The sequence below is a fragment of the Garra rufa genome, chromosome 13, assembly GCF_049309525.1.
Source record: "Garra rufa chromosome 13, GarRuf1.0, whole genome shotgun sequence".
Classification (NCBI taxonomy): domain Eukaryota; kingdom Metazoa; phylum Chordata; class Actinopteri; order Cypriniformes; family Cyprinidae; genus Garra; species Garra rufa.
In genome coordinates this window covers 27525331-27545355 of record NC_133373.1, presented here as the reverse complement: position 1 = coordinate 27545355, position 20025 = coordinate 27525331, and the positions used below count along the sequence as shown (strand labels likewise).

The 20025-nt window shown below is 35.7% G+C and overlaps 1 protein-coding gene across 2 annotated transcripts; it reads right to left on the bottom strand.

Annotated features, from left to right (window-relative positions):
* Positions 1-3040: 3040 nt before the first annotated feature.
* Positions 3041-18798, bottom strand: acbd3 (acyl-Coenzyme A binding domain containing 3). Of its 2 annotated transcripts, none has more exons than XM_073853169.1 (8): positions 18491-18798; positions 15867-16008; positions 14903-15043; positions 14494-14652; positions 8727-8901; positions 8351-8537; positions 7283-7567; positions 3041-4941 (listed from the first exon to the last, which is right to left on the bottom strand). In XM_073853169.1, the coding sequence occupies exons 1-8, from the start codon at positions 18759-18761 to the stop codon at positions 4727-4729; spliced, it is 1575 nt and encodes a 524-aa protein (XP_073709270.1). In that variant the 5' UTR covers positions 18762-18798; the 3' UTR covers positions 3041-4726. The 2 variants fall into 2 exon arrangements, with proteins under 2 accessions (XP_073709270.1, XP_073709271.1); XM_073853170.1 differs by having other exon boundaries at positions 7283-7546.
* Positions 18799-20025: the final 1227 nt, after the last annotated feature.

The window sequence follows — 20025 nt, the reverse complement described above, 5'->3', positions numbered from 1 at the left end:
GAAATAGAAATATTTTGTAACATTATACATGTCTTTTTTCATCACTTTTGATCAATTTAAAGCACCTTTGCTAAATTAAAGTATTAATTTCTATAATTTCTTTACCCCAAAAAACAAATATATACTGACTCCAAGCTTTTGAATGCCATAGTGTTACAAAAGCTTTTTATTTCAGATAAATGCTGATCTTTGGATCTTTCTATTCATCAAAGAATAATGAAAAAAAAAAATATCGATAAATATCGATAATAATAATTAATAAATGTTTCTTGAATAGCAAAGCAATTATTTTAAATAGCAAAAAATATTTCACAGTATTACTGTTTTTGTGTATTTTGGATCAAATAAATACAGGCTTGGTGAGCAGAAGAAAATTCTTTAAAAATATTAAAAATCTTACTGTTCAAAAACTTTTGACTGGTAGTGTAATACAGTGTTTAAAGACAATAATCAGAGTTTGAATTTAAAATAAGTTAAAATAACCTTTAATAAAATAAACGGTAAATATCAATATGTAAACAGACAATTTATATCTTTTAACAATAGTCATATTTTTTATTTACAGTACTTTAGTACAGTACTTTAGTACTTAAGTAGTTTATTTACAGTAGTAAAGTAGTTCTTGCAACGGTTAGTTATTTTAATCTACTGGTGTAAATCCTGTCTAAATAAACTAAATAAATAAATAAAGTAAACAGACAATTAATAACCTGTCTTGCTTGTAAAAGGAACAAAAGCTCGTGTTTTCAAATGCCCATGTTTTATATCTACACCTTAGCGCCATCTTGTGGCTGCAAATGTAGCTCTTAAAAAACCCAGAGTGCCAGGAAGGATCAGATACGTTTTTTTGTGTCCTGCTAAAGTGTTAAGGAAGTGGACTATTGTTTGTTGTGGCAATGGAACCAGCTGAGGCAGCATTTTTGGATGGGAGTGATAGTACTCATTTTCCTGTTAACATTGAGCCTGCTGAAACATCCTTTTGCATAAGGAAATCATGACCTATAGCTGGACTACAGATGAGTCACAAACTGCTCCAAGCTACCATTATAATAGCCTCTTTGTTTGTAAATGCAAATTCATTAATGAACATAATTAAAGGCTCTGATTGATGAGTAATGGGACTAAAGTATTATATATTAAGTATTATTTACAGTTGAGGTCAAAAGTTTACATACAGTTTGCAATCTGCAAAATGTTATGCATTTTTTCTAAATGCATGTTATTTTTAATAAAAAAATAAATGTATATATATATATATATATATATATATATATATATATATATATATATAATTAAATTAAATTTATATACATTAAATTTATAAAAATGACCCTGTTCAAAAGTTTACACTTGATTCTTAATACTGTGTTGTTACCTGAATGATCCACAGCTGTGTTTTTCTTTGTTTATTGATAGTTGTTCACGAGTTCCTTGTTCGTCCTGAACAGTTAAACTGCCCGCTGTTCTTTAGAAAAGTCCTTCAGGTCCCACAGATTCTTTTGTTTTTCAGCATTTTTGTGTATTTAAACCCTTTCCAACAATAACTGTATGATTTTGAGATCCATCTTTTCACATTGAGGACAACTGAGGGACTCATATGCAGCTATTACATAAGGTTCAAACGCTCACTGATGCTTCAGAAGGAAAACTATGCATTAATAGCCGGGGGTGAAAACATTTGAATGGAATGAGGATGTGTACATTTTTCTTATTTTGCCTAAATATCATATTTTTTCATGTAGTACTTCCCTTGGGAAGCTACAGAAGATACTTACATGTTTCCAGAAGGACAAAATATGTTCAATTTACCCTGATCAAATTCAAAAAGTTTTCACCCCCTGGATCAACGCATCGTTTTTCCTTCTGAAGCATCAGTGATCATCATCTAAATTATAGCCTACATTTAAAAAAAAAAAAAAAAAACAGGAGCTCATAGGGCTGCAATATTATGACAAAAATCATTATTGTAGATTATTGCTCTTTATAATGTAGTGTTTAGTAATATCAATGAAGAAAACTATAAAACGTTTTTGTTTCATTTTTGGCACGTCACATGCTTTCTTCATAGACAAACATGTCAGTTCATGGCGTTAGCAAAGTCTAGAATTAGTTATGCAATAATAATAATAAAAAAAAAAAAACGTTTTAGGCTAATCACTGAAGCAACGAAATAAAACGTGTTGTATTTACATTGTATCTGCACTTATCAAACAGCTCCGGAGTTTCAGCGCTGACTAATCTAAGCACCTCTGATTGGTCAATCCATTCTTAAATACAACAGGAACACGTTTGATTGGTTCCGCGAATTGACACTTTTCGTTCATTTTTACATTTCATTTTAATCACGATGCTCCAAAATGAAACACGATGCATTAAGAGCTGGGAGGTGAAAACTTTTTGAATTTGAAGATCAGGGTAAACTGAACTTGTTTTGTCATGAACAGTAGTTGTAATCCCTCAGTTGTTCAGTGTGAAAAAATGGATCTCAAAATCATAGTCATTGTTTGAAAGGGTTCAAATACACAAAATGCTTTGCTTTCGAAATTTATGGGAACTGAAGGATTTTTCTGAAGAACAGCAGGCCGTTTAACTGTTCAGGACAAACAAGGGACCCATGAACAACTATCACTAAAAAAAAAACACAGCTGTGGATCATTCAGGTAACACAGTATTAAGAAACAATGGGGATGTAAACTTTTGAACCAGGTAGTTTTGATAAATTCAACTATTATTTTCTCTTTTGGACTATATGTAAACACCTTTTATGTGAAATATCATATTCAGGGCAGTACTAAATAAACAATAACATGCCTTTTGCAGAGTCTGAAAGGGGGGTGTAAACTTTTGACCTCAACTGTAAAATACATTTTATCTAGGGCACATTTGTTAAAACATTTTGCTATTAAAAAAAAAACTGTTAGAAGCTGTAGAACATGTTTTACCCCATTTCTCAAGAATTAGTGAACGGATATTGTAACACATCGTCTGAGAATGTAAAACATGCACAGGACTAGAAGGGTATCAGTAAAGAATCAGGAGGTACATACAGAGGAACGCTTGTTTAATCAAATATACGCTTCAGGACACTCATCCTCGAATGCATACAGATCAGATCACACTAGCGAAACCAATACAAAAACACTTCTGTTCATGCCTTTATGGTCAGAAAATCACCGTTTGAGTTTCCACTTTAAATATGAAGACAATTTTCAGCTCAGTAACCCTATCGTTGGTTGTCTTTTTCCCAAAAGATGTACTTTCAACACCATGCCAAATGTTACACTTTTTCACTATACAAAGGCCTGAAGTCAGCATTACAAAAAGTGAAAAAGAAAAATACATGGAAAGAATAAACACGGGAACTTTTGTAACTGTACATGTGACATTAAATGTAGTCTTTGGACAGCTTTAGCATGACAGTCTCTATGAACACTGAATCATCACAGCTCTTAACACTCCAACACACTGCTTTATTCATCATGTGAACACGGTGTAACAGCATCTGTATGGACGATGTTTGATCACAGTTAAATAGCAGTGACCTGCATTATACAGGCATCTTTGACAAACAATCATGAACGCGACACATTTCACTCAACAACGCAGCCAGTGGCTATTTTTGAAGAAAAAAAGTCTGCAAATTCTCAGTAACTTCACTGTAATCTTCAAGCACTGAACAGTCCAATAAATAACAGAAAATGTTAATCAGCAACTCAAATGCAGCTTTTGATAGTTAGTCTCAATCAGCTATACAAACACTTCATTATTAATATGATGACGATGAGAGATGCTTGTTATTTAGAGAACCAAGTATAAGTGTGACGAGTAGAAATCGAAATCAATATACATACAGTTTTAAGTTTTCAACATGGCTGTTTGTAACTACATGCATAAAGTAACAAAGAAATGACCAAAATGAAAGGCAAGAATATTTCAAACTACTAGTGCCACATTAAAAGTCAATACTTATAAATCTCGCATTGACGAAACGAACAAAAAAAATACAAAACACAAACAGTAAATCCGGGGCTCTGTGGAAGCAGAGAAGCGAATGATGGAGAAATGTCTTAAATGTTACAGGACTTACAGACACAAACATGACCCTACTCTATCACAGAGATTAATAAATATTAAATGTTTTCGACACAATCCATCCGGTTTAGAAAATGCTGCAAAATCTCCTCATAAAGGCCTCCAGATCCACCTTTGCATTGTTAGAAAAGTCCTTTCCATTCGTTTCATCTTGCACTTCAGTTCTGTGTGCTGATAGGAGGAAAACATGAGTACAGATGCACACCATTGGCTGTTGACCTAAATAAGGAAGTACTCCGGGAAAACGGCGTGTTAGTGTTTGCTCCGTTGTTCATTATCTAAACATGACGTTTGTAGTCCGTTTTAATTAGGATACACTAATTTATCCTGGATGAAATTAGAAGATGGAGGCTGAAATTAGAATATCAATCAAGCACAAATTCATAGAGTACATCTTTTAGAGTGCAAAAGTACATAGCTCATTCCTCCTGGACTCCAACAGCATGACAGACACTCAAAGTTTGCATACACATCGAAACATACGCACACACACAATCATGTTAAATCTCTTTGTCCCGCCCCCTCCCCGTAGTGGACATCCCATATATTTCCTTATTTTTGATCTTTCTTTGTGTCCATCTATCTCTTAACATACACGCACACACATTCCTGTCCCACAGTCTTAACTCCAGGCTTATCTGGTGTAATATACTCTGTAGTAGACGGTTTTAGACCTCCAGAGCGAGTAGGAGTTGTCGAACTTGAGCAAGTATATACCGCGGCCGGGGTACTGGTGACTCCCAGCGTACACCTCCTCATGACAGTCCCGCCGGTACACCGGCACTATCTCATCCACCTGCGGTTTCCCGGCCTCTTTCTTGGTTTTCTCCTCTTCAGACTGGCCCTCACCTGAGAGAACGAAAGCGGGACTTAAATATACAATTCATACTTACAGAAAACGTAACAACATAAATTGAATCAATGGCACTACCAGTCAAAAGTTTCTGAACAGTATGATTTTATTTTATTATTAAGAATTGACCCCTGTAATCAAAGCTACATTTTCAGCATCATTACTTTAGTCTTCAGTGTCAAATGATCCTTCAGAAATCATTCTAATATGCTGATTTGCTGCTCAAGTAACATTTATTATTTCATTATTATCAATATTTAAAACAGTATTTTAAAACAGGATTCTTACATGAATAGAAAGATTCAAAGATCAGCATTTATCAGAAATAAGCTTTTGTAACATTATACTACAACATTCAAAATCTTTGAGTCAGTATATATATATATATATGTATATATAAATAATAATAATAATAAATATATATATATATATATAGTAGAGTATATATATAGAGTAGTGACGCAAAAAAATTTGCTTTGAAATCACAGGAATAAATTACATTTTAAAATATATTCAAATAGAAAACAGTTATTTTAATAGTAAAAATATTTTGTACCGTTTTTGCTGTACTTTTGGATCAAATAAATGCAGGCTTGGTGAGCAGAATAGACTTAAAAAAAAAAAATCTTACTGTTCAAAAACTTTTGACTAGTAGTGTATATAAACTTTAAATAAAGCAATCTAAATTAAGTCTTTTCATTTCCAAAATTTAAATGTACGGACACTGAAATTCTGGCTGATGCCAACAAGGTATTTATTTATAGTCAATATCCAATAAATAGGTGATATTACTATTCTAAACTATTTTGTCTAAATAAATAAAAATGACAAATTTATACTACAAATGAAATTCTAAGTTAACTTTACATTCAAAGTATTTCCTTAATACTTAAACTACGGAATCTTAGAATCCTCAGGGCAAATAGCTTTGACTCAGATTATATAACTATAATAAGACAAATATATATCATACCACTGCACTATAAAATAAAAAAAAAGATTTTTTAGTTATTCAGTCTATTAATTATTTTATTTTAGACCAGTAAATTTACAATACCTATGGCTTAATTTTTCTTGCAAGAATTAAACCCTTGAGCTTTCGTTTTGTTAGAAAACTGATCATTTTGTATTTATTTACACTGATATTACTTTTCTGTTTAATACCAATAAATCAATAATATTCTTAATTTTATGACCAATAATAGAATTCTGTATTGCCTAAACAAAAAACTAAAATAGTTTTAAATAAATACAAGTGCAACATTATAATTTACAGTATGAAAATGAGATTTGAGACTTTGCTAAAGGTACACTACCGTTCAAAAGTTTGAGATCAGTAAGATTTTTAATGTTTTTTTTTTTTTTAAAGAATTATCTTATGGTCATCAAGGCTGCATTTACTTCATCAAAATACAGAAAAAAACAGTAATATTGTGAAATATTATTACAGTTCTAAATAATGGTTTTCTATTTGAATATATTTTAAAATATAATTTATTCCTGTGATGCAAAGCTGAATTTTCAGCATCATTACTCCAGTCTTCAGTGTCACATGATCCTTCAGAAATGATTCTAATCTGCTGATTTATTATCAATGTTGGCAACAGTTGTGCTGCTTTTTTGGAACCTGTGAATTTTTTTCAGGATTCTTTGATGAACTAAATGTTAAAAAGAAAAGCAGTTTTCTAACAATATCAAAATTGGAATCACTTTTTATCCATTTAACACATCCTTGGTGAATAAAAGTATTAATTTCTTTCAAAAAAGAAAGAATACAAATTTACTGACCACAAACTTTTAAATGGGAGTTTATATTGTCACAAAAGATTTCTATTTTAAATAAATGCTGTTCTTTTTAACTTTTTATTTATTGAAGAATCCTGAAAAAAAGGATCCCAGATTCCAACCAAAATATTAAGCAGCTCAATTGTTTTCAACACAGATAATAAATTAGCATACTGGAATGATTTTTGAGTGATCATGTGACTGAAAACTGGAGTAATGACGCTGAAAATTCAGCTTTGCATTACAGGAATAAATAACATTTTTAAAATTATATTCACATAGAAAACAGTTGTTTAACGTTGAAATATTATTTGACAATATTACAGTTTTTTTCTGTATTTATTATCAAGTAAACGCAGCCTTGAGCATGAGAATCTTCTTAAAAAAAACATTAAAAATCGTACTGATCCCAAACTTTTGAACAGCAGTGTACATCAAAATGTGTTATTTGTGTTTTAAAAAATTACATGGGTAAACTAAGTAATGTAAAAACAGAGGAAACAATATCAGCTGATAATATGGTACCAAAGAATCAACACATTCGTTCCTCACCTTCTTCCTCCTCCTCTTCGTCACTAGACTCGCTGACGTGCACGCTGACCGATGCATTAGTAGAGTCAGTCCATTCAAAGAAGACTCCAAAGCCAATGTCGTAATAGTCAGTGGCAAACTCCCAGAAGAGGTAGGAGCCCTCCTCGTGGGTGGGAACCCGGACAGTCACCACTTCCCCCCGGCCCACCGTGATCACAGAGTCCACATCCTGACGGATCTTCTCTTTAAAGTCTTTTATCTGCGGCCGGGTCCACATGGAGGGGGCTGCTATTACAGGGGGAGAGTCTGAGAACCAGGAATATGGTACACATTAATGAATATGGATTTTTTTTTTTTTTTTTTTAGAGGTGGGCATTGACATTTTACAAGTTGATTTGCTGCTTTTGAATTTACAAGCTTGCAATTCTTCAGTGTCAGTTTCCGTCATGCGTTCAGGAGACTAAGAAATAATATATAAAGTCTTATTTTTGTTATCTTTGCACACAAAAAGTATTCTCATAGCTTCATAAAATTAAGGTTGAACCACTGATTTAACATGGACTATTTTAATGACATCCTTTCTACCTTTCTGGCCCTTAAACACGGTTACATTGCTGTCTATGCAGGGTCAGCAATGTGTGAAGATGAGTGAAGGACTTACAGGTTTGGAACAACATGAGGGTGAGTAATTAATGACAGAATTTTTATTTTTGGGTGAACTATCCCTTTAAGAATCAATGTCAGTTTACTGAAAAAAGAATAGATTAAAATTAAGAAATCTACATTTTCAACCCAACCCTATTTTAAATTGAAATGTACCAGAATATGAATATACAGCATGAAAAATAAATTCAATTTTAAGTCCATAAATCCCTTAAATCATAATTAAACAGCATTTAAAATTCATGTTCTTCTGTAATCTGACATACTGCATATTCAACGAGACAAAAATTATGGAAGACTTGATTTTATTCATTAGAAAATAACTGGACTGTAAAAAAGTTGGAGCTGCACAGCAAAACTTGTCAATGTGGTTTTAAGTTGACATTAACAGTACTCAAATGAAGTGGTAAAAATACACAAACTCACCGGTTGGTCCATTCTCAGTGACCTCGTCTGCAGGCTCCAGGTCTGGGTCTCGTTCTAAGCTGTCAGTAGTGGACTCTGCCTGGCCGTTCAGTGTGGGAGCTTCTTCTCCAGTGGAAGGCGCTGACACCTCACTGGCCTCTAATGTAGACAGCACTATAGCATCCTCCTGCTGTTTCTGCAGAGCAGCCTGGAAAAAAAAACAGTGAAAACATTGGCATGACCCAAGTGGAAAACAAAAACCCAAACACACGGTCCAGAATTATGCTAAATTACATTCTAGAACTCATAAAAAGTACATTTTCAAAACTGTTTATTTAAAACAATCAATTAAAACACCACTTTTAAAGCTTATTTTTTCCCAATTATGGGCTCTCACCTGCTGCTGAGCGAGCTGCACCTGATACAGCTGCTGCATGTACTGCTGATAGTGCTGCTCCTGGAGCTGTCGAATGAGGATGAGCTGCTGCTCGGGACTGTCAGGATACTGCTGTGCTGCATACTGCTGGAACTGCACCGCTGTCTGTGCATTCAGTGCCGCCATGATCTGCTGCCTAACACACCAGTGAGAGTGAGAAAAAATAAATTATGTACACAATCAAGCATGTACCTTAACTCACCAGGGTTGCATAGCGTAACAGCTTTTTCACTCCGTTTAATGAGACATTAAAGGGATAGTTCACTCAAAAATGAAACCCTCACCCTCATGTCGTTCCAAACCCATAAGACCTTTGTTAATCTTTGGAACACAAATTAAGCTATTTTTTATGCAATCCGAGAGCTCTCTGACCCTCCATAGGCAGCAAAGGTCCCACCACAGTCAAGGCTCAGAAATGTAGTACATCGTTAAAATAGTCCATGTGACCATGTGAATTTTATGAAGCTACAAGAACTACGGAGCCCCTTACGTCACCTGTAGAAGAAAAATAATTAATCCGTGGGGACGGTTTTGCAATTCGTTCCCTCAGTTTATAAACCGTTCTCACGAATTCTTAAACTGTTCCCTCAGTTTAACAATTCGTGCCCACGAATTTCCAATCCGTGCGCTCAGATTTTGTAAACCGTACCCTCGGATTTTGAATCCGTACCCACAAATTCATAATCCGTGCGCACGCTTTCGCAATCCGTTCCCACAGTTTGTAAACTGCTCTCACAGATTTGTGATTATGATAAGCTTTTCACCCAGAGTTAGATGCATGCTGCACTATTAATGTTATTATTAAATAAGGCCTATTATTACATTGCATTTAGTTTGAGAGCAAAGGAATGGCAACATAACCTGTACATTATTTGTTTTGTATTGCTTTTTACCTTCTCCTCTCCAAAACTCGTTTTTTTTAATTCAGGTAATTTTATATTTTGAAAAATATTATATAAAACAAAGCCGTTTGAACAGCGCTCTTCACTTATTATTTTATTTTGGTACCATGACCGCACTTACAAAACAGGCGTCTTTTTATCGTTTATTTTACATTAATAACCAATAGGTTAAAACACATGATGTTTTGGCAGCTAATCTATTGGTGATTAATATAAAATAAAGCTAAAAACTCTGTTTTGTCAGTGTTTGCATAGTCTCATATAGCCTATTGAGAAATAAAGTTTAATAAATGCAAAACAATGCATCCAGCATTTAAACAGGTGTCCTGGTTGAATTTGGGGGCGGGGCCACAAATCCGTGAGAGCAGTTTACAAACTGTGGGAACGGATTGCGAAAGCGTGCGCACGGATTATGAATTTGTGGGTACGGATTCAAAATCCGAGGGTACGGTTTACAAAATCTGAGCGCACGGATTGGAAATTCGTGGGCACGGTTTGTTAATCCGTGGGCACGAATTGTTAAACTGAGGGAACAGTTTAAGAATTCGTGAGAACGGTTTATAAACTGAGGGAACGAATTGCAAAACCGTCCCCACGGATTAATTATTTTTCTTCTACAGGTGACGTAAGGGGCTCCGTAAAGAACAGCTTTTGTGCACAAAGAAAACAAAAATAACGACTTTATTCAACAATTTCTTCTCTTCTGGGACAGTCTGCCAACATTAAAGAGAGTTTACGAGCAGATGAATGCACACGCATGTGCAGTGGTACTCTCATTAATAGTGCCTACTAGTGTTGGGCGATATGCTCAATTTTCATATCGTCAGCCTGTGAGATCGTCGATAAACGATAGTATCATGCTAATTTATTTAATTATTTATGTACTAAATTCCTTATTTGTTTTGTAAGTGTAGTCTTGTTATTTGTCATGTGACTTAGTTGTGCGTGTACAGAGTGCAGACGGTAGTTCTGCCGGAGAGGTTCCAGTTTACTTTCAGTTTCATTCTTTGCTATCTGCTATCTTCAGTGAGTGGTAATTGCATGCATGAATGTAAATTAATTTATCTTTCTTTACCCGTCATATTGCGATAATGTAACCGCTGTATGTCTGATTGTTGTCATCAGTTCATGTTGAGGTTCAGGTCATATAGAATGTGGAGAAGCGATGCACATTTAACTTGCGTTTGTTTAGTGCCATTTTATCGCATCAAAATTCTAATTAACGCATATAGATGTTACTGATGTGAATGTTTATTATATACAGACGAATTCTGATATATCGTATTTAATTCAGCCTAAACCACATTTTACTACCTCTGTTATCCTAATGACTGCAATGCTGGGTAATATAATGCTTACAATTCCTTAGTTATTCAAAAAGCAGCTACAGAAAACGAGCAAAGAACATTTACATTATCAAAGAACATCATCACTGACTAGCCTAGCCTAGTAGTCTAGTACGTGTTAAAAAAACACTCCCTTTTTAATCAGTTAATCTATCTACACTGTATGATGAATAAATCTCTTAACCATTTTAACTGCTCACGTCTGCAGCGCGACACCGCAGCCACTCTATGCAAGTATTTATACTGTGGCAAGTTTCTGAAGCATCCTAGAACTGACTCTCTGCATTGCATCGCGTTAGGCACTTTATTGACAGATAATAATAATCGTCTTGCTATCGTCAAAGGGATCAGCAACAGGCGATATCTCTGACTATAGTCGATACACGAATCGATACTATCGTCTATCGGCACAACCCTAGTGCCTACATTGATGTGGAAGAGAATAATTGTTAAATACAGTAGTTATTACGGTTGAACCACTGATATCACATCGACTTTTGTCCTTACTACCTTTCTGTGCCTTGATCGTGGTAAGACCCTTGCTGTCTATGGAGGGTCAGAAAGCTCTTGGATTTAATCAAAAATATCTTAATTTGTGTTCCGAAGATGAACGAAGGTCTTACAGGTTTGGAACGACATGAGGGTGACTAATTGACAGAATTTTCATTTTGGGTGAACTATCCCTTTAATCTGAATAATGTGTTTGGCAGATGAAATAACTACCAACTATTTCAGGTTGTTGAAAGATTATTCTAGGTTGGGCTAAAGACTGTTTCACATTTTCATGTGTCATGACAAATTCATATTGAATAATTGAAAGTGTTGTCAGTCCTAGTTTAATTTTATAAGTCATTCAAGGCCGTTTAAGGTATTGATTTAGTATCAAAGAAACTGATATCATACCGAAGCCAAAATGTTGGTATCAGCCCAACCCTGGCCTATAGTACAAAGGCTGGAATACACAACATTATTTGAAAAATCTGAACAGATATTAAAACACTAGGCATCATGCCCTTCTTGACTTTGTAAATGGTTACAGAGAAAAACTGGGCATCATACACTAAATGATTGAAAATCACACACTACTAGACTCTCAGGTCGTTCAGTACAAACTCATTCAGGAATATGCTTGTTACTATGAGATGCGTCACAAATGACAACCTGCTCTAAAATATGGTCAAAATATTAACGGGATAGTTCATTAATAACCAAACCATGGCGGAGACTGACACGGAAGAGAAATTGATGAAGTCAGTCATAATTTTTGTTTTCTTTGCATACAAAAAGCAATCTTGTAGCTTCGTAAAATTAAGGCTGAACCACTGATGTCACATGACTATAATAATGATGTCCTTACTACCTTTCTGGTCCTTGAACGTGGTAGTTGCATTGCTGAATATGGAGGATCAGAAAGCTTTTTGATTTTATCAAAAATATCTTAATTTGTGTTCTGAAGATGAATGTAGGTCTAACAGGTTTGGAACGACATGAGGGTGACTAATTAATGACAGAATTGTAATTTTTGGGAGAACTATCCCTGTAAGTCTTTAAACAGACAGTGTTTCCCACAGGTTTGAAGGCAATGTGTGGTGGTCAGCCAGGGGGGGCGTTAGACGTTTGTCCGGGGGGGTGGGGGTGGGGGGGGGACTTTAACTACAATAACTACAGAACTTTATTACATTAATTTAACACCATATACAACAGCCTACTTGCTGCACAGTCTGCAACTTTTGTTAGGGCACCTAAAAAAAAAGATTCTAAAGCCCTATCATATGGAAAGTCCTCAGGACAGGGTCCATTGATAGAGATCCTCAGGCAAGCTCTCTCCCTGACCTTGTCTTTCTGCTTGAGCAGCACTAGTTGAAGCCTGAAACTATTGTAAACAATAACATAACTAATTACACTGGTTGGACTAAGCTCTGTTTCAGACTGATACCTCCGTGATGACTCATCCTCAACACGTGCCTTTTTCAGTCGCGGAAAATACTTTTCAATACTCATCTGGATTGACGCAGCAAACATTCAGTGTAAAAGTAAAGAGATGACATAATTTATAATACTTTTATTTGATTCACAGCTGCTACATATAGTGTTTTGACCTCGACAACCCAACTAGGCTAGCCTACATTTTACCGCAAACTTGCGACTAGTTAAAGGGATGGTTCGGAGTAGAATTGACTTCATTGCTATGCACTCCGAAGCCCATCTAAATACCCCATCCAAAGTTTTTTTTACCTTAGTCGAACATTTATGGAGATATTAGAGTTTTTCGAATTGCTTGTTACAGGAGTGAATGGTACATGTGATGCATCTCGTAAATTGCACCACTAAACGTGCAAGTAATCTTACCAAACTTGTACAGTAGTGTAAATAGGTTATGTACTCACAAAACGCTGCATCAGAACATTTGTAAGTCCACCATGAGTGTTTTAAAAACACGTTTTACCCGAGAACTACTAGTCTCAGAAGCTACAAGTCGACGTCACTTCCCTGGTTTGAAAAAAGCACGTAAAAGTCCTCCTACTACATCTGTGTGCATGTCAACTTGTAGGAGGACTTTTACGTGCTTTTTTCAAACCAGGGAAGTGACGTCGACGTGTCGCCATTTGTAGTTTTTGAAACTAGTAGGGATCGGCTAAAACGTGTTTTTAAAACACTCATGGTGGACTTACAAATGTTCTGATGCAGCGTTTTGTGAGTACATAACCTATTTACACTACTGTACAAGTTTGGTAAGATTACTTGCACGTTTAGTGGTGCAATTTACGAGATACATCACATGTAGCATTCACTCCTGTAACAAGCAATTCGAAAAACTCTAATATCTCCATAAATGTTTGACTAAGGTAAAAAAAACTTCGGATGGGGTATTTACATGGGCTTCGGAGTGCATAGCAATGAAGTCAATTCTACTCCGAACCATCCCTTTAACTTTCTAAAGAAGGCGCAATTGCGTTTGCTAAGGGTCGGGACTTACAGTAACATCAACACACTGAAACTATTGTATTCAGAATATAAAATATTTTATAGCACTTTTTAATCTGTGATTGTGTGTTAAAAGTGTTCACGAGATACCAACCTTTCGCCAGCCTTCTTCTCTCCACAGATGATCCAGACAGATGTGGTGTGCACGGAGGGGAGGGGCTGTGTGCGTGCGTGTGTGTGTGTGTGTGTGTGTGTGTGTGTGTGTGTGTGTGAGGGAGAGACGCGTGAGTGACAGAGAGATGAAGAGCAGGGAAAGGAAATGCAGTTGAACGAATTCGCTGCCTGTTTTAAATAGCGTACAAAAGAATAACGAAACGCAATATGTGACGGTCGGTATTGATTTTTTTTTTTTGGTTGGTGTTAAATCTGTGGCGATCGGAATTTAATCTGTGGCGCACCGCCACAGATTCGTCTATGTGTGGCAAACACTGACAGATATTTTCAAACAATGCTGTTCTACTGTAGGTCTGGAATAACTAAACAAGCATCACTCACTTCTGCTGCTCTACACGGAGTCGTTCCTCCTCAAGTTGCCTTCTCTCCTCCTCTTCTCTCCTCAGCCTCTCCTCTTCCTCACGCCTGCGTCGCTCCTCCTCCTGCCGCAGCCGCTCACGCTCCTCTTCCTCTCTGCGTCGACGCTCCTCTTCCTCCCTCCTTCTCAAAAAAGACACGACAACGTACACAACATAAGAGGCATTGAAAGGTTACAGGGAATTTAAACGTTATTTAAGAAGAAGTTTATTTTATGTTGGCTCTCTCTGAATGAAGTCTATATCTCAAGAGACTCAACTGGTCAAAGGGTAGAACAGTAAGTCAGTCTAATTTAAATAAGTGTGACACTAAAAAGTGAGAAGATAAAATCGATAGAGAAGGAAAATCAATCATCTTTATCTGCAAGTCTGACCTCTTTCTCTCTTGCTCCTCCTTTTCAATCTTGTGTGAGGCGACGAAAGGTGCAAATAAATTGCAACATTTATTCAACAGCCTCACAAACTCCAGCATGGCCTCTTCCTTCTCCATATTGCCCAAAGAAGACCATTCTTTTCTGAAAAAGTTACAATTTTTATTACAGATCCCCATCTGTATATCCACAACAAAATAAAAATAAAATAAAGCTAATACACTACAGGAACTTTGTAGCATCTATAAGAACAGTTTCATCTTTAATTAAAAGAAAATATTAAGCCTAAAATATATAATAAATAAATACCATTCAAATCCTGTATTCAAACATACCTACATTTTTTAACGACAAAAATAAGAGGGATCATACACAAAAAACACATTATTTTTAGTTAGTACTGACCTGAATAAGATATTTCACATAAAAGATGTTTACACATAAAAGAAAATAGTTATTTGAGTCCTATGAGTTTGTCCTGAACAGTTAAACGGCCCACTGTTCTTCTGACCAATTTTATTGGTTTTTCAGCATTATTGTCTATTTGAACCCTTTCCAACAATGACACTATGATTTTGAGATCTATCTTTTCACACTGACAACACCTGAGGGACTCATATGCAACTATTACAGAAGGTTCAAACGCTCACTGCTGCCTCAGAAGGAAACACGATGCATCTTCATTCTGTTCAAAAGTTTACACCCCCTGGCTCTTAATGCATCGTTTTTCCTTCTGAAGCATCTGTCTGCATTTGAAGCGTTTGTAATATTTGCATATGAGTCTCTCAGTTGTCCTCAGCGTGAAAAGAGGGATCTCATAAAATATATATAAATTTATATAAAACACTTTAGACATGGATTTTTGTACAAAAGAGCTTCAGGATAACACCTGTGGTAAAAATATCAATTAATAATGTGACTATAAGCAGAGAATTACAGTAATGCCAAAGATCAAATCAGTGCTTACCTGCGGTCATTTCCTAGCACATCGAAGAAGCCCACCTCAGGGGAAGCATCTGGGTTGTAGGGCCCCTGCAACACCTGTTTGTAGAGGGCTACCAGACGGAGTTTATCCTCATAGGTTGGGTGGAAGGCTTTCCCATCTTTTTCTGAGGGAAAACAAAGCAAACAAATGTGGATTTAAAATTGCAACTGGCTCTCATCACGTTAGAAAAAGGATTTCTAAACTGTTTTGTCAGCCGAACCACTTTGATTGCAAATATTTACTTGACGTAAACCCTGAGACAATATTTCAACAACTCAAAAACACATTTAAAAGGTCACGGTAACTCACAAAGCCAAGTCCCAGTTTAGAATGTCATATTAATGCAAATTTGCCCGTGTCACTACAGATACAGTTGAAGTCAAAAGTTTACATACACCTTGCAGAATCTGCAAAATGTTAACTATTTTACCTAGATAAGAGGAATCAAACTAAATGCATGTTATTTTTTATTTAGTACTGACCTGAATCACCCTGGAAATCCAGAGGTCTTGCGAGAGCACAATTTGAATTGCCTCTGCAAGACACTCTGGCATCGAGCAATGATGCACGTTACTGCATTACGCAAGCAGTTCTGGGAACCAATCAAATCGGTGTATTTGATGTAGGCAGGTCAGAGGCGAGCTAAACTGATGACGACAGCGCTGCGACGTCCGGAATCATTTAGTAAACATTGAAAGACGGCTACAGATAAACACCAGTTGTTTGAAACGGTTTTGGCCGCTACAATGAACGAGTTAGACTTGGCTTTTCATATAAAAGAGGAACAGAAAACCGCACTCGAATCGTTCCTTTGCAAGAAGGACGTTTTTGCTGTTTTTGCTGTTCGTGGCGTTATCCAATTGCGTGCAGTGAGAGTTTCAAATGCACGCTTGGTGCCGCCCCTCGAGTTAGGCCCTTTTCATTGCTCGATGCCAGACCCTTAATCTTAATAGATTAGGGTCTGAATTTTTTCCAGGCTAGACCTGAATAATATATTTCATATAAACAACATTTCATATAGTCCACAAGAGAAAATAATTTTTGATTTTATAAAAAATTATTTCGTTCAAAGTTTACATACACTTGTTCCTTAATACTTTGTTACCTGATGATCCACAGCTGTTTTTTTGTTTAGTGATAGTTGTTCATAAATCCCTTGTTTGTCCTGAACAGTTAAACTGCCTGCTGCTCTTCAGAAAAATCCTTCAGGTCCCACAAATTCTTTGGTTTTTCCAACAATGACTGTATGATTTTGAGATCCATCTTTTCACACTGAGGACAACTGAGGGTTTCTCAAATGCTCCAGAAAGAAAAACGACCCATTAAGATCTAAAGGGTGTAAACTTTTTCAACAGAATGAAAATGTGTACATTTTTCTTATTTTGCCTAAATATCTTTTTTTTTTTCATTTAGTGCTGACATTTCAGAAGCTACAGAAGACAAATAAGTTAAATTTACCCTGATCTTCAAAACCGAAAAAAGGTTTACACCCCTGGCTCTTAATGCATCACGTTTCTTTCTGAAGCATCAGTGAGCATTTGAACCTTCTGTAATAGCTGCATATGAGTCAAAACAGACAAAAATGCTACAAAACCAAAACTTTGTGGGACCTAAAGGATTTTTTGATGAACAGCAGGGAGTTTAACTGTTCAGGACAAACTCATGAACTATCACACACAAAAAAAAAAACAGCTTTGGATCATTCAGGTAACAACACAGTTTAAGAATTAAGTGTATGTGAACTTTTGAACAGGGTCATTATTATAAATTCAACCATTATTTTCTCTTGTGGACTATTATAGGTAAACATTTTATGTAAAATATCTTTTATAGGTCAGGTCAGTACTAAATTAAAAAAATATATCATGCATTTTGTATGATCTCTCTCATTTCAGTAAAACAACATTTTTCAGATTCTGCAAGGTGTATGTATACTTTTGACTTTGATAACTCTAATGTCAATGTCATGAAAAGATGATCATGAGTTTTTTTCTGCACATATGCTTTGCAAGTCATGAACTAGACACACAGGACGCTTTAATGCTCAGCTGGCATCTGAAACATCTTGGTACATTAGTTGTGCATTAATGTGCACTAATTAGAGAGCTGCAGCACTTAACAGACTATAGAGCTGATGGACACATAAGCACACTGCATTCATCAGCCCACAGACTAGCAATAGGTGAAGACCTGCGGAAAGGACCAATTATTTTATTGAAAACAGAGCTACGGTGCTGGTTTTGCTGTCAGAGACATAGCAAGTATAGCACTAGTGGTTCACTAGTCTATTTCGGTTATTTTTCCAATCTTTCACATAGAGACACTTTGATTTGAAGTCATCAGTGAGGCACATGACACATAGCGGTGCTGTCACCGTTTGGGACAGTTCCTCTAGAGATTCTCAACCCTGAACATTGCGACTGAAGTAACTTTAAGACCTCTATAAGCAGAACTTTTCAGCAAACACCTTTAACTGAAAAAGACACGACTCTAATAAGAAAACAGCGACCACACTAAATCGAAACAACATCTGCAACATAGAGGCAATGCTAATGCACGTTTGTGTTCAATTAACGTCTACTCGAGTGGATAGTGGCATAACATACCTTTAAAGAATCTGAGGGCCAGCCCGTAGAGCTCGACTAAAGAAAAGCCCCATTTCCTCTCGATCGTACCGCTGTTGGCAGGTTCGCCCTCCTCCCCATCGCTACTCAGCTCAGGGTTTTCAGCGCTCTGCTCCGCCGACTGGCCAGCGGACGTTTCGGCCTGCTCCTGTTCGCCCTCGGAATCCGGGCTCAAAGTCAAACCGTCGATAGAAACTTCGAGCCGGCTTGAATTTGCACTGTTGAGGTCGCCGCTCTGAACCTCTGTCGCCATCGTGCAGAATGTCAGCTGAAGCAGCCACGTACCTACTTCCGTCCTGCTCCGCCGGAACTTCCGGCAGCATGACGTAGAAATATTCGACTACAAGAGCTTCATAACCACGAAAATGTTTATTATTACATAAGTTCTATATGCATAATAAGAAAAGGTCTAATTAAAAATTATTTTTTTATTTTATAAATGACTCGGACTTAACAATAATGTAAATAATAAAGTAACAATATCGTAGTGTTTTACATAAAAGTAAAAGCTGTTGGAGCATGAAATTGAATTAAAATGTACCTTATATTATTTTAATATATACATTAATTTATTTTATTGCACGGTTTGCATAATTTAATCAATTACGCTTGGCCGTGTTTTTCATATAACGTTACACTACCAGTCAAAAGTTTTTGAACAGTAAGATTTTTACTGTTCTTAAATAAGTCTCTTCTGTTCTCCAAGCCTGCATTTATTTGATCCAAAGTACGGCAAAAACAGTAAAATTTCGAAATATTTTTTACTATTTAAAATAACCGTTTTTCGTTTGAGTATATATTCAAATAATTTAATCCTATGATTATAAAACTGATTTTTTTTAGCATAATTACTCCAATCACAGGATCCGTCACAGGATTCTGATTTGCTGTTTAAAAACATTTTTATTTTTATTATTATGTTGGAAACAGCTGAGTAGATTTTTTAGGTTTCTTTGATGAATAGAAAGTTCAGAAGAACAGCATTTATCTGAAATAGAAACCTTTTGTAACATTAAAAAAGTCTTTATCATCACTTTTAAAGCCTTGCTAAATGACATTTTCAAATATATTCAAACGATGCCACTAATGAAAAGACAAAATACACAAAAATGAGATTATGAATTTATATTTTGTCAATTTTAATGGAGAACATCATGTAATATACAGCCATTTAATGACAAGATAAAAGCCTGGGTACATACAATTGTACAAAATACCATAGAAACTACAGTAACTACAATAAAGCTATTGTTCAGTATTTTAAAAGTCGCTATTAGATATGTATAAATAAATAAATAAATAAATAAAAACAAATATTCTAAAAGTTCCTTTGAACAACACCACATTTTAGGTTAAGTGGTTTAATTTTATTTGACCAGAAGTAGTATTAACTAATTAACTGGTATTGTGGTAGTATCTGTGGTATTATGGCTATTTTATAAGGGTAGATTTGAACAAATGCAGTTGCTAATATCAGTTGCTTTGACAGCTGAGAGAAATTGTAAAAAGGAGGGGGT

Coding starts and splice junctions, on each gene's coding strand:
- acbd3 (XM_073853169.1), bottom strand. CDS start 18,761: ATGGCGACAGAGGTTCAGAGCGGCGACCTCAACAGTGCAAATTCAAGC. Junction 15,044..15,866: donor GTGCTAGGAAATGACCGCAG/GTAAGCACTGAT, acceptor TAACTTTTTCAG/AAAAGAATGGTCTTCTTTGG. Junction 14,653..14,902: donor GAGGAGCAAGAGAGAAAGAG/GTCAGACTTGCA, acceptor TTTTTTGAGAAG/GAGGGAGGAAGAGGAGCGTC.